Source organism: Oncorhynchus masou, chromosome 27, assembly GCF_036934945.1.
Source record: "Oncorhynchus masou masou isolate Uvic2021 chromosome 27, UVic_Omas_1.1, whole genome shotgun sequence".
Lineage (NCBI taxonomy): Eukaryota > Metazoa > Chordata > Actinopteri > Salmoniformes > Salmonidae > Oncorhynchus > Oncorhynchus masou.
Window position 1 is genome coordinate 63613339 of NC_088238.1, and position 15924 is coordinate 63629262.

At 44.6% G+C, this 15924-nt stretch overlaps 1 protein-coding gene across 1 annotated transcript; it reads left to right on the forward strand.

Annotated features, from left to right (window-relative positions):
• The first annotated feature begins 1657 nt into the window (after positions 1 to 1657).
• LOC135516515 (transmembrane protein 184C-like) lies at positions 1658 to 15924 on the forward strand. The gene is made up of 12 exons (XM_064940862.1): positions 1658 to 1966; positions 2927 to 3112; positions 3718 to 3848; positions 3946 to 3982; positions 4817 to 5022; positions 5821 to 5895; positions 6022 to 6115; positions 11020 to 11132; positions 11545 to 11644; positions 12497 to 12668; positions 13334 to 13408; positions 14858 to 15924. Exons 2-12 carry the CDS (start codon positions 2996 to 2998, stop codon positions 15301 to 15303), a joined length of 1566 nt encoding a protein of 521 aa, XP_064796934.1. The 5' UTR covers positions 1658 to 1966; positions 2927 to 2995; the 3' UTR covers positions 15304 to 15924.

Consider the following 15924-nt stretch of genomic DNA (forward strand, 5'->3'; position numbering starts at 1 on the left):
TTATTCAACAGGAATAGCAAGGCAGACTAATTTATTCACCATGAATAGCAAGGCAGACTAATTTATTCAACAGAAATAGCAAGGCAGACTAATTTATTCAACAGGAATAGCAAGGCAGACTAATTTATTCAACAGGAATAGCAAGGCAGACTAATTTATTCAACAGGAATAGCAAGGCAGACTAATTTATTCAACAGGAATAGCAAGGCAGACTAATTTATTCAACAGGAATAGCAAGGCAGACTAATTTATTCAACATGAATAGCAAGGCAGACTAATTTATTCAACAGGAATAGCAAGGCAGACTAATTTATTCAACATGAATAGCAAGGCAGACTAATTTATTCAACAGGAATAGCAAGGCAGACTAATTTATTCAACAGGAATAGCAAGGCAGACTAATTTATTCAACAGGAATAGCAAGGCAGACTAATTTATTCAACAGGAATAGCAAGGCAGACTAATTTATTCAACAGGAATAGCAAGGCAGACTAATTTATTCAACAGGAATAGCAAGGCAGACTAATTTATTCACCATGAATAGCAAGGCAGACTAATTTATTCAACAGAAATAGCAAGGCAGACTAATTTATTCAACAGGAATAGCAAGGCAGACTAATTTATTCAACAGGAATAGCAAGGCAGACTAATTTATTCAACAGGAATAGCAAGGCAGACTAATTTATTCAACAGGAATAGCAAGGCAGACTAATTTATTCAACAGGAATAGCAAGGCAGACTAATTTATTCAACAGGAATAGCAAGGCAGACTAATTTATTCAATATGAATAGCAAGGCAGACTAATTTATTCAACAGGAATAGCAAGGCAGACTAATTTATTCAACAGGAATAGCAAGGCAGACTAATTTATTCAACAGGAATAGCAAGGCAGACTAATTTATTCAACAGGAATAGCAGGCTCATTTATTCAATATTCTTTTCATGTCAAGTCTCTCTTTTCAGGTCAAGTCTTATAAACTATGAGGTGTGCGTGTGCGTGCATGTGTGTTGTACAGAACACATGTTGTACTGTTTTAGTGTGTCTCTTCTCTCCAACTCTTGATGCAGTACTGACTTCGGTACAAATAATTAATTTTTTCCTTTGAAATACAAGGTGCACTTGATTTAGTGTCCAGGGCATTGATGTACCTTACTGTGGTGGTTTGTGTCTGGGAAGGACACAGAGGCAGAGCACACGTTTCCCCAGTCACCGATGAGGTCACAACTAGGGTTACCTAGGAGACGGGACAGACGTTAGACGTGATGGCGTCACAACCTGATTATGGACTAACAGAACAGAGTGAGGGAGAGATGTGAGAGAGAGTGTGACGAAAGAGGGGTACAGAGAGAGGGTAGCTCCGTAGTGACATCTAGCGGCCATGGATAAACACTAGAGCATTTAATTCCCGTACCCATAATAAACGATGCCAATGTCCAGCAGGTCGGTTCTATTAACTGGGATTGTGGTGGAAACACAGTAGTGTGAGGGATTGATTTATAAACCTCTAGTGTTGTTTTGTTTTTCACGTCCACTCCCTGCTCACATAGGAGGTAAATGAACTGACCACCTGACCTAATGATGCCGTAAGGATGGTAGCTCTGGTCCACGACGTTACTGCGCATTTCTCCACCACTAAGCCAGAGTAATGCCTGATGTCCACCAGATGCGTTTTGTTTTGCTGGATGTCTAGCCCGCATTTTCCGTGCAATTAATTTGAAAATTAATGACTTCCGCCGGATCGCAAAGAGTTTGATGCGTCCGGTGGACGTGAGGCGTAACAGGCAGTTAACGCCCTGGACCAGAGCTATAAGGATCGCTATAACGGTTTGTTGCAACGTGGGCGTCAACATGGGTCCACACGCGCTATTATTTGACACCGATGTCCATTTCCGTTCCATGTCGCGACCAAATCGTCTCGGGACGCGGTAATCGGTTTATTCTCTGTTTTTCTTCTATCCTCAGAGGTGGGTGGATCTAGAAAAACATATTAGAAGCTCTTGTGAATTTAAATGGATGAAACGCAACGTTGCTTGGCTACAACGCAGGGACAGATAATGTCTATTCAGAAAAGCTTAGGTTATTCATGATTTTGGGCAAAGACAATGTTACAGCAATAACGGAAGGATGCTTGTCAGGCCCTAAAGGTTTATCACTGTAGCCACGGGAGTTTAGGCTATTGGCGTCATCATTTCTGTTATTTTGTCAACAAAGGACACCCCATTGACATGCAGTGATAGTAGCCTGTAGGTTAGTGGCACAGTGTTGTGTTTAGGAAACAGCTACAGTAGATATAGCCTGTAGGTTAGTGGCACAGTGGTGTGTTTAGGAAACAGCTACAGTAGATATAGCCTGTAGGTTAGTGACACAGTGTTGTGTTTAGGAAACAGCTACAGTAGATATAGCCTGTAGGTTAGTGGCACAGTGGTGTGTTTAGGAAACAGCTACAGTAGATATAGCCTGTAGGTTAGTGACACAGTGGTGTGTTTAGGAAACAGCTACAGTAGATATAGCCTGTAGGTTAGTGACACAGTGTTGTGTTTAGGAAACAGCTACAGTAGATATAGCCTGTAGGTTAGTGGCACAGTGTTGTGTTTAGGAAACAGCTACAGTAGATATAGCCTGTAGGTTAGTGACACAGTGTTGTGTTTAGGAAACAGCTACAGTAGATATAGCCTGTAGGTTAGTGACACAGTGTTGTGTTTTGGAAACAGCTACAGTAGATATAGCCTGTAGGTTAGTGGCACAGTGTTGTGTTTAGGAAACAGCTACAGTAGATATAGCCTGTAGGTTAGTGGCACAGTGTTGTGTTTAGGAAACAGCTACAGTAGATATAGCCTGTAGGTTAGTGGCACAGTGTTGTGTTTAGGAAACAGCTACAGTAGATAGCCAACGCCCACCCATCTCATTCCCGCCTCGTCCTTCAGTTCTACACCCGAACATAACCCAACAGAAGCGAACTAAACGGAACTAACCGAACGTAACCGGACGGAACCATGCCGTGTACGTGTGGGAACTGGAGACGGTGGATCCGACCTCTCGTGGTCTGCCTCTATGTCGCTCTGCTACTCGTGGTTCTGCCGCTGTGTGTCTGGGAACTACAGAAGTCTGAGGTGAGACAGAACACGTCGAACATCTGCCTTTCATGTAATTAGTAACTATTGCTCTCACATCTGTTAAGTCTATAATGGTGCAGCTGACACCTGTCAACGTTGTTGTGTTATTCTCAGCTACTGGGCTTTGGTGTTATTGTATAGCCTGATCATTTTTGACTGTACACATTGATCGAAACTGGAGGATGCTGTTGTTGCACTGATGTGTTCATTTATAAATGGTATCGCCAAGTAAAGCCTGTTTATGTAGGTAAACTCAGTCTGTGTTTCAGGTGGGGACCCACAGTAAAGCCTGGCTCTGTGTTTCAGGTGGGGAGCCACAGTAAAGCCTGGCTCTGTGTTTCAGGTGGGGAGCCACAGTAAAGCCTGGTTCTGTGTTTCAGGTGGGGGGCCACAGTAAAGCCTGGCTCTGTGTTTCAGGTGGGGAGCCACAGTAAAGCCTGGCTCTGTGTTTCAGGTGGGGACCCACAGTAAAGCCTGGCTCTGTGTTTCAGGTGGGGACCCACAGTAAAGCCTGGTTCTGTGTTTCAGGTGGGGGGCCACAGTAAAGCCTGGCTCTGTGTTTCAGGTGGGGAGCCACAGTAAAGCCTGGCTCTGTGTTTCAGGTGGGGACCCACAGTAAAGCCTGGTTCATAGCTGGAGTGTTTGTGTTCATGACCATCCCCATCTCTCTGTGGGGCATCCTGCAACACCTGGTACACTACACACAGCCTGAGCTACAGAAACCCATTATCAGGTAGGAACACACCTGGAATCAAATCCCTTAAGGTAAAAAGTACTAGTAAATGGTAGGAGACCAGATACCACTGATCTTCTCTGTTGTGTGTTTACAGGATCCTGTGGATGGTACCCATCTACAGTGTGGACAGTGTAAGGGGACACTTTATTAACATTTGATTATACTAATACTGTTATAACATATCAACCTGGTTGAAGACCTATCACTGCAGAAGAGAACTATGGAACACTAGACTAGGACACAGAGAACTATGGAACACTAGACTAGAACACAGAACTATGGAACACTAGACTAGAACACAGAGAACTATGGAACACTAGACTAGAACACAGAGAACTATGGAACACTAGACTAGGACACAGAGAACTATGGAACACTAGACTAGAACACAGAACTATGGAACACTAGACTAGAACACAGAGAACTATGGAGCACTAGACTAGAACACAGAGAACTGGAACACTAGACTAGAACACAGAGAACTATGGAACACTAGACTAGAACACAGAGAACTATGGAACACTAGACTAGAACACAGAGAACTATGGAACACTAGACTAGAACACTGAGTCAGACATTCCATTGGTTTATAAGGAATGGCTGAACATTCTAAGTTCCATTGAGACCTCCGTATCTCTATGGTAACAGGATTAATTGAGGACGGTGTGGTGTTGTCACAAGGCTGGGCTGCTCAAATGGCAGAGTCAACACACACAGACACACGCACACACAGACACACACACACACAGACACACACACACACACAGACACACACACACACACACAGACCATTTCTTTACATTGGTCACTCCATCAATCAATATGTGTTGGTTGAAAATAATGGACACATTTCATATGGTCGTTCCTCATCTATCAATTAAACTGCCTTTCTCCCTCCTCTCCTCCTCCCCCTCCTCTCCCCCCCCCCTTGGACATCCGTGTACATTGGACTTCTTCTTCTTTAGTGGATCGCGCTGCGCTACCCCAGAATAGCCATCTACGTAGACACGTGTAGAGAGTGTTACGAGGCCTACGTCATTTACAACTTCCTCATCTTCCTGTTAAACTACCTCTCTAACCAGTATCCCAGTTTGGTGTTGATGCTAGAGGTTCAGGAACAACAGAAACACCTGCCACCTCTATGCTGCTGTCCACCATGGACAATGGGAGAGTAAGTGAGGGAGGGAGGGAGGAGGGAAGGAGAGAGAGGGAGGAGGGAGGGAGGAGGGAAGGAGAGAGAGGGAGGAGAGAGGGAGGAGGGAGGGAGGAGGGAAGGAGAGAGAGGGAGGGAGAGGGGGAGGAGGGAGGGAGGAGAGGGAAGGCGAGAGAGAGGGTGGGGAGGGAGAGAGGGTGGGGAGGGAGGGAGGAGAGAAAGGAGAGAGGAGAGAGGGAGGAGAGGGAAGGAGAGAGAGGGAGGAGTGGGAAGGAGAGAGGGGGAGGGAGGAGAGGGAAGGAGAGAGGGGGAGGGAGGAGAGAGAGAGGGAGGAGAGAGAGGGAGGAGAGGGGAGAGAGGGATGGAGGAGAGAGAGGGAAGGAGAGAGAGAGGGTGGGAGGAGAGTTGGAGTGATAGAGGGAGGAGTGATGGAAGGAGAGAGGGGAGAGATGGATAAACATGAATACAATGTCTTGATTGAATGATTGAATGATTGATTGGCTGATGCATGTGACTGATGGTTGTGATTGATTGGCTGATGCATGTGACTGATGGTTGGTTGGTTGTGATAGATTGACTGATTGATGGTTGTGATTGGTTGGCTGATCCATGTGACTGATGGTTGGTTGGTTGTGATAGATTGACTGATTGATGGTTGTGATTGGTTGGCTGATCCATGTGACTGATGGCTGGTTGGTTGTGATAGATTGACTGATTGATGGTTGTGATTGGTTGGCTGAGGCATGTGACTGATGGTTGGTTGGTTGTGATAGATAGATTGACTGATGGTTGTGATTGGTTGTCTCTCCTCGTCAGGGTGTTGTTGTTCCGCTGTAAGCTGGGGGTTCTACAGTACACCGTCGTCAGGCCCGTAACTACAGTGATAGCACTGTAAGTACAGCACTAACCAAGTAGTATATTATACATTACAAAATACGTAAATAAAGGTTGAGCAGGTTATAATATTTTTCTGATCCCCTCTCCTCTGCCCCCCCCCCCCCCTCTCTCTCTCTGTAGTGTCTGTCAGTTGTGTGGTGTGTATGACGAGGGAAACTTCAGCAACAGGAATGCCTGGACCTATCTGGTCATAGTCAACAATATCTCTCAACTGGTGAGAACTCACACACCTGGTCCTAACCTGGTCCTAGTCAACAATATCTCTCAACTGGTGAGAACTCACACACCTGGTCCTAACCTGGTCCTAGTCAACAATATCTCTCAACTGGTGAGAACTCACACACCTGGTCCTAACCTGGTCCTAGTCAACAATATCTCTCAACTGGTGAGAACTCACACACCTGGTCCTAACCTGGTCCTAGTCAACAATATCTCTCAACTGGTGAGAACTCACACACATGGTCCTAACCTGGTCCTAGTCAACAATATCTCTCAACTGGTGAGAACTCACATCTGGTCCTAGTCAACAATATCTCTTAACTGGTGAGAACTCACACACATGGTCCTAACCTGGTCCTAGTCAACAATATCTCTCAACTGGTGAGAACTCACATCTGGTCCTAGTCAACAATATCTCTCAACTGGTGAGAACTCACACACCTGGTCCTAACCTGGTCCTAGTCAACAATATCTCTCAACTGGTGAGAACTCACACACCTGGTCCTAACCTGGTCCTAGTCAACAATATCTCTCAACTGGTGAGAACTCACACACATGGTCCTAGTCAACAATATCTCTCAACTGGTGAGAACTCACATCTGGTCCTAGTCAACAATATCTCTCAACTGGTGAGAACTCACACACCTGGTCCTAACCTGGTCCTAGTCAACAATATCTCTCAACTGGTGAGAACTCACACACCTGGTCCTAACCTGGTCCTAGTCAACAATATCTCTCAACTGGTGAGAACTCACACACATGGTCCTAGTCAACAATATCTCTCAACTGGTGAGAACTCACATCTGGTCCTAGTCAACAATATCTCTCAACTGGTGAGAACTCACACACATGGTCCAAACCTGGTCCTAGTCAACAATATCTCTCAACTGGTGAGAACTCACACACCTGGTCCTAACCTGGTCCTAGTCAACAATATCTCTCAACTGGTGAGAACTCACACACCTGGTCCTAACCTGGTCCTAGTCAACAATATCTCTCAACTGGTGAGAACTCACACACATGGTCCTAACCTGGTCCGAAGTCAACAATATCTCTCAACTGGTGAGAACTCACATCTGGTCCTAGTCAACAATATCTCTCAACTGGTGAGAACTCACATCTGGTCCTAGTCAACAATATCTCTTAACTGGTGAGAACTCACACACATGGTCCTAACCTGGTCCTAGTCAACAATATCTCTCAACTGGTGAGAACTCACATCTGGTCCTAGTCAACAATATCTCTCAACTGGTGAGAACTCACACACCTGGTCCTAACCTGGTCCTAGTCAACAATATCTCTCAACTGGTGAGAACTCACACACCTGGTCCTAACCTGGTCCTAGTCAACAATATCTCTCAACTGGTGAGAACTCACACACATGGTCCTAGTCAACAATATCTCTCAACTGGTGAGAACTCACATCTGGTCCTAGTCAACAATATCTCTCAACTGGTGAGAACTCACACACATGGTCCAAACCTGGTCCTAGTCAACAATATCTCTCAACTGGTGAGAACTCACACACCTGGTCCTAACCTGGTCCTAGTCAACAATATCTCTCAACTGGTGAGAACTCACACACCTGGTCCTAACCTGGTCCTAGTCAACAATATCTCTCAACTGGTGAGAACTCACACACATGGTCCTAACCTGGTCCGAAGTCAACAATATCTCTCAACTGGTGAGAACTCACATCTGGTCCTAGTCAACAATATCTCTCAACTGGTGAGAACTCACACACCTGGTCCTAGTCAACAATATCTCTCAACTGGTGAGAACTCACACACCTGGTCCTAACCTGGTCCTAGTCAACAATATCTCTCAACTGGTGAGAACTCACACACCTGGTCCTAACCTGGTCCTAGTCAACAATATCTCTCAACTGGTGAGAACTCACACACATGGTCCTAACCTGGTCCAAGTCAACAATATCTCTCAACTGGTGAGAACTCACACACATGGTCCTAACCTGGTCCTAGTCAACAATATCTCTCAACTGGTGAGAACTCACACACCTGGTCCTAACCTGGTCCTAGTCAACAATATCTCTCAACTGGTGAGAACTCACACACCTGGTCCTAACCTGGTCCTAGTCAACAATATCTCTCAACTGGTGAGAACTCACACACATGGTCCTAACCTGGTCCTAGTCAACAATATCTCTCAACTGGTGAGAACTCACACACATGGTCCTAGTCAACAATATCTCTCAACTGGTGAGAACTCACATCTGGTCCTAGTCAACAATATCTCTCAACTGGTGAGAACTCACACACATGGTCCTAACCTGGTCCTAGTCAACAATATCTCTCAACTGGTGAGAACTCACACACCTGGTCCTAGTCAACAATATCTCTCAACTGGTGAGAACTCACACACCTGGTCCTAACCTGGTCCTAGTCAACAATATCTCTCAACTGGTGAGAACTCACACACCTGGTCCTAACCTGGTCCTAGTCAACAATATCTCTCAACTGGTGAGAACTCACACACATGGTCCTAACCTGGTCCAAGTCAACAATATCTCTCAACTGGTGAGAACTCACACACATGGTCCTAACCTGGTCCTAGTCAACAATATCTCTCAACTGGTGAGAACTCACACACCTGGTCCTAACCTGGTCCTAGTCAACAATATCTCTCAACTGGTGAGAACTCACACACCTGGTCCTAACCTGGTCCTAGTCAACAATATCTCTCAACTGGTGAGAACTCACACACATGGTCCTAACCTGGTCCAAGTCAACAATATCTCTCAACTGGTGAGAACTCACACACATGGTCCTAACCTGGTCCTAGTCAACAATATCTCTCAACTGGTGAGAACTTACACACCTGGTCCTAACCTGGTCCTAGTTAACAATATCTCTCAACTGGTGAGAACTCACACACCTGGTCCTAGTCAACAATATCTCTCAACTGGTGAGAACTCACACACCTGGTCCTAGTCAACAATATCTCTCAACTGGTGAGAACTCACACACCTGGTCCTAGTCAACAATATCTCTCAACTGGTGAGAACTCACACATCTGGTCCTAACCTGGTCCTAGTCAACAATATCTCTCAACTGGTGAGAACTAGTCAGTAAAAAAAAAAAAAAAACGTTTTTCCTGCACTCAAATTCAGTAGATGTTGGCTGAAATCTGATTGTCTACCCTGAAATGTGCACTACGCCTCATGCATTTAACAGCTTTGGAATGTAGCCTAGAACTGCACTGTCCTCAAAGGGCATTTTGGCCTCTACTACAATTTACTCCGAATTACACACAGTGCTCAATTTACTTCTATTATCCTCTTTCTCTTGCTCGCTCTCTCTCAATTCAAGGGGCTTTATTGGCATTGTAAACATGTGTTTACATTGTCAAAGCAAGTGAAATAGATCAATATAAAGTGAAATCAACAATAAAACATTTATAGTAAACATTACACTCACAAACGTTCCAAAAGAATAAAGACAATTCTAATGTCATATTACACTACCGGTCAAAAGTTTTAGAACACCGACTCATTCAAGGGTTTTTCTTTATTTTTACTATTTTCTATTGTAGAATAATAGTGAAGACATCAACACTATGAAATAACACATATGGAATCATGTAGTAACCAAAAAAGTGTTAAACAAATCAAAATATATTTGAGATTCTTCAAATAGCCAATTCTAAATAAATTACAGACAGTGTCACCAGAAAGAAAATAGAAAAAAATCTCAAATTTGGACTCCAGACCAAAGGACAGATTTCCACTGGTCTAATGTCCATTGCTCGTGTTTCTTGGCCCAAGCAAGTCTCTTCTTATTGGTGTCCTTTAGTAGTGGTTTGTTTGCAGCAATTCAACCATGAAGGCCTGATTCACACAGCCTCCTCTGAACAGTTGATGTTGAGATGTGTCTGTTACTTGAACTCTGTGAATTATTTATTTGGGCTGCAATTTCTGAGGCTGGTAACTCTAATGAACTTATCCTCTGAGGCAGAGGTAACTCTGGGTCTTCCTTTCCTGTGGCGGTCCTCATGAGAGACAGTTTCATCATAGCACTTGATGGTTTTTGCGACTGCTCTTGAATAAACTTTCAAAGTACTTGAAATGTTCCGTATTGACTGACCTTCATGTCTTAAAGTAATCATGGACTGTCATTTCCCTTTGCTTATTTGAGCAGTTCTTGCCATAATATGGACTTGGTATTTTACCAAATAGGGCTGTCTTCTGTATACCACCCCTACCTTGTCACAACAACTGATTGGCTCAAACGCATTAAGAAGGAAAGAAATTCCACAAATGAACTTTTAACAAGGCACACCTGTTAATTGAAATGCATTCCAGGTGACTACCTCATGAAGCTGGTTGAGAGAATGCCAAGAGTGTGCAAACCTGTCATCAAGGGAAAGGGTGTCTACTTTGAAGAATCTCAAATATAAAATATATTTTCATTTGTTTAACACTTTTTTGGTTACTACTTGATTCCATATGTGCCATTTCATAGTGTTGATGTCTTTACTATTATTCTACAATGTAGACAATAGTATAAATAAAGAAAAGCCCTTGAATGAGTAGGTGTTCTAAAACTTTTGACCGGTAGTGTATGTCTATATACGGTGTTGTAAAATCGCTGTGGTATTTCACCCAGTACATATGGGAGTTTATCAAAATTGGATTTGTTTTCAAATGTTTTGTGTGTCTGTGTAATCTGAGGGAAATATGTCTCTCTAATATGGTCATACATTGGGCAGAAGGTTAGGAAGTGCAGCTCAGTTTCCACCTCATTTTGTGGGCAGTGAGCACATAGCCTGTCTTCTCTTGAGAGCCATGTCTGCCTACGGCGGCCTTTCTCAATAGCAAGGCTATGCTCACTGAGTCTGTACATAGTCATGCTTACTCTGTCTTTCTCTCTCTGTCTCCAGTTTGCCATGTATTGTCTGGTGCTGCTGTATAAAGCCTTGAAGGATGAACTGAGTCAGATTAGACCCGTTGGGAAGTTCCTCTGTGTTAAAATGGTCGTCTTCGTCTCGTTCTGGTAAGAGAGGCAGGGATGCGTGTTTTTAGTGAATCAAGAATGTCGAGTAGAACACTGGCCTGGCTTTTTCTGACTGTTGCTTAGCGTTGTGTGAGTGCCTCGTTACCACAAACAGAAGGAGGAAGTCAACAATTCCCTTCGCTCTCTCTTCCCCACCCCCTCCCTCTTTCCATCTCTCCACTCTCTGTCTCTTTCTCTCCCTCCCTCACTCTCTCTTCCCCACCTCCTCCCTCTTTCCATCTCTCCACTCTCTGTCTCTTTCTCCCTCCCTCACTCCCTCTTTCCCTCCCTCACTCTCTCTTCCCCACCTCCTCCCTCTTTCCATCTCTCCACTCTCTGTCTCTTTCTCTCCCTCCCTCCCTCACTCTCTCTTTCACTCTTTCTCTCCCCTCCCTCTCTTCCATCCCTCCAGGCAGGCAGTGTTGATAGCTATACTGGTGAAAGTCGGAGTGATCTCTGATAAACACACCTGGGACTGGGACAGTGTTGAGGCTGTAGCCACCGGACTACAGGTACACCCACACCTAACCCTCCCACACCCCAACAATACCTCTGTGTAGAGATGTTTCTAGCAGCTATAGCCCACCATTACAGCTATAAACCCACCTCTCTCTCAATTCAATTCAGTTCAATTCAAGGGCTTTATTGGCGTGGGAAACATGTGTTAACATTGCCAAAGCAAGTAAGGTAGATAATATATAAAGTGAAATTAACAATAAAAATTAACAGTAGACATCACACATATAGAAGTTTCAAAACAATAAAGACATTACAAATGTCATATTATATATATACAGTGTTTTAACAATGTACAAATGGTAAAGGACACAAGATAAAATAAATAAGCATAGATATGGGTTGTATTTACAATGGTGTTTGTTCTTCACTGGTTGCCCTTTTCTCGTGGCAACAGGTCACAAATCTTGCTGCTGTGATGGCACACTGTGGAATTTCACCCAGTAGATATGGGAGTTTTTCAAAATTGGATTTGTTTTCGAATTCTTTGTGGATCTGTGTAATCTGAGAGAAATATGTCTCTCTAATATGGTCATACATTGGGCAGGAGGTTAGGAAGTGCAGCTCAGTTTCCATCTCATTTTGTGGGCAGTGTGCACATAGCCTGTCTTCTCTTGAGAGCCATGTCTGCCTACGGCGGCCTTTCTCAATAGCAAGGCTATGCTCACTGAGTCTGTACATAGTCAAAGCTTTCCTTAATTTTGGGTCAGTCACAGTGGTCAGGTATTCTGCCACTGTGTAATCTCTGTTTAGGGCCAAATAGCATTCTAGTTTGCTCTGTTTTTTTGTTAATTCTTTCCAATGTGTCAAGTAATTATCTTTTTGTTTTCTCTCCCTCCCTACTCAAGGACTTTATCATATGTGTAGAGATGTTTCTAGCAGCTATAGCCCACCACTACAGCTTTACTTATAAACCTTACATACTGGAGGCAGAGGAGGGAAGCTGTTTTGACTCCTTCATGGCCATGTGGGACGTGTCTGACATCAGAGCAGACATCTCAGAGCAGGTCCAACACGTAGGTGAGTAGGGCGGGGTCACAGGATGCTAAACTATGTTCAATATTAGCTCACTGTTACCCAACAGCAATGGATAGATGCTAACTGAACATTAGCTCAATGTTACCCAACAACAATGGATAGATGCTAACTAAACATTAGCTCAATGTTACCCAACAACAATGGATAGAAGCTAACTAAACATTAGCTCAATGTTACCCAACAGCAATGGATATATGCTAACTAAACATTAGCTCAATGTTACCCAACAACAATGGATATGCTAACTAACTAACTAAGCGCAATGTTACCCAATGGATAGATGCTAACTAAACATTAGCTCAATGTTACACAATGGCAATGGATATGCTAACTAAATGTTAGCCAACAGCAATGGATATATGCTAACTAAATGTTAGCTCAATGTTACTCCAATGTCAAATGAATGTTGCTGTCAAGGTTGATCTGTACTTCAACAGCACCTGTCTGGGTTGACCTGTGTGTACTCTGTTTGTGTGTATGCGTGTGTACTCTGTGTAAGTGTGTATGTGTACTCTCTTTGTGTGTATGTGTACTCTCTTTGTGTGTATGTGTACTCTCTTTGTGTGTGTGTGTGTGTGTGTGTGTGTGTGTAGCTACCACTAACCTAGTCCTGTCCCTGCGTAGTAACACCACCCCTCCCCCCTCAGGTCGGACGGTCCTGGGCAGACCCAATAAGATGTACTTTGGCTCCACCAGCCGTCCTGAACACACTGAACACACAGGTTTGTCTGGCCGTCCTGAACACACTGAACACACAGGTCTGTCTGGCCGTCCTGAACACACAGGTCTCTCTGGCCGTCCTGAACACACAGGTTTGTCTGGCCGTCCTGAACACACAGGTTTGTCTGGCCGTCCTGAACACACTGAACACACAGGTCTGTCTGGCCGTCCTGAACACACTGAACACACAGGTCTGTCTGGCCGTCCTGAACACACAGGTCTGTCTGGCCGTCCTGAACACACAGGTCTGTCTGGCCGTCCTGAACACACAGGTCTGTCTGGCCGTCCTGAACACACTGAACACACAGGTCTGTCTGGCCGTCCTGAACACACTGAACACACAGGTCTGTCTGGCCGTCCTGAACACACAGGTCTGTCTGGCCGTCCTGAACACACAGGTCTGTCTGGCCGTCCTGAACACACAGGTCTGTCTGGCCGTCCTGAACACACTGAACACACAGGTCTGTCTGGCCGTCCTGAACACACAGGTCTGTCTGGCCGTCCTGAACACACAGGTCTGTCTGGCCGTCCTGAACACACAGGTCTGTCTGGCCGTCCTGAACACACAGGTCTGTCTGGCCGTCCTGAACACACAGGTCTGTCTGGCCGTCCTAAACACACAGGTCTGTCTGGCTGTCCTGAACACACAGGTCTGTCTGGCCGTCCTGAACACACAGGTCTGTCTGGCTGTCCTGAACACACAGGTCTGTCTGGCCATCGTGAACACACTGAACACACAGGTCTGTCTGGCCGTCCTGAACACACTGAACACACAGGTCTGTCTGGCTGTCCTGAACACACAGGTCTGTCTGGCCATCGTGAACACACTGAACACACAGGTCTGTCTGGCTGTCCTGAACACACAGGTCTCTCTGGCCGTCCTGAACACACAGGTCTGTCTGGCCATCGTGAACACACTGAACACACAGGTCTCTCTGGCCGTCCTGAACACACAGGTCTGTCTGGCTGTCCTGAACACACAGGTCTGTCTGGCCGTCCTGAAAACACAGGTCTGTCTGGCCGTCCTGAACACACAGGTCTGTCTGGCCATCGTGAACACACTGAACACACAGGTCTGTCTGGCTGTCCTGAACACACAGGTCTCTCTGGCCGTCCTGAACACACAGGTCTCTCTGGCCGTCCTGAACACACAGGTCTGTCTGGCTGTCCTGAACACACAGGTCTGTCTGGCCGTCCTGAACACACAGGTCTGTCTGGCCGTCCTGAACACACTGGTTATAGTTATAGATTTGGTATTTCTGATCTGTTATATTTACATTATTTGTCAGTTTATTTATTTTGTAATATTTTATGCACTTTTGAGGTTTTCATCTCGTAATGAAAAGTGCTTTACAAATGTAATACATTATTATTATTTCTTCATTTTATTTGAACGTTTAAAACATTTTTTGCACTTTGAGATTATCTTGTAATGAATTTATTATTATTAGGTCTCCTGTCGGCTGCGTCCCAGGGAGGGTCAGAGCAAGACATCATCGTCGTGGAAACCGTCTCCGTCCCCGCCTCCCCTCTGTCGGGTCACTACCAGGGGCTAGGCCACACCCCAAAGCCACACTTTTATTCCGCCCCCTCCGGGTTCATTTCTTCTGATTGGGACGAGGACAGAGAGGAGAAACCATCGGAGACCGGTGCAGGGGTTTCGCACACTGGTGACATCGCTGGCGACACCCCCACCGCCGACATCACTGCGAGGGGTGACTTCATTCGTGACATCTCAGATGGCGACGCACCCAGTGACATCAGTGCTGACGTCACTCGTGACATCGTTGGTGACATCACTGGCCACGCCCTCATTGACATCAGTGGCGAAGTCCCCGGTGAAATGAGTGGTGACTTTACAGGTGACATCACTAGTAACATTACTTTTTGCACGTAGGAGGAGTGTTACTGGTCCAGAGTGTGTTCCTTCCTGTCTTGTGACTCCTCCCCTTCACCCTGACTGGCTGAGACACGCTAGCTGACACCAAACCAATGTTTTTAAAGGGGGAGTGGACACAACTCAGATAGAAGGGTTAACCAGTCAAGGAGAGTTTGGACACAGAGGAAGACATGTTGGTGTTGTATTTTCCATGCCATAACAATAGATTCATTATTAATAACTTTATAAATGATGTTTATAAAAAACTAATGTCAAGTTTGACATAATTATGTTTTGTTACTATAATTACTATTGTTTTAATATTTTGTAATTAATCCTTTTTGGATAACAATGCTATTTTATTGTTGACAGTATATTGTCATTATCCGTTTCATTCATTCATTTAATATATATTAATACATACAACAATTCAATACCATATATATATATATATACACTGCAATAGACTGAACTACAGCTAATCATTATTACAGGCATGTTACTGAAGACAATACACAGCCTACTCACGCCATAGCAGACCATGCTTCTATTCAGCAGTAGGATGCCATTGACTTGTCAGCTGATTTATTCAACGACCTTCTTCTGTTGTCTTGGTAATAAAACCATTATAAAACGTCA

Bases quoted from the DNA above. Each gene is read 5' to 3' on its own strand.
- LOC135516515 (XM_064940862.1), top strand. From the start codon at position 2,996: ATGCCGTGTACGTGTGGGAACTGGAGACGGTGGATCCGACCTCTCGTG. The intron at 3,113-3,717 runs GTGAGACAGAAC...TCTGTGTTTCAG, and splicing joins GGGAACTACAGAAGTCTGAG to GTGGGGACCCACAGTAAAGC. The intron at 3,983-4,816 runs GTAAGGGGACAC...CTTCTTCTTTAG, and splicing joins CCATCTACAGTGTGGACAGT to TGGATCGCGCTGCGCTACCC.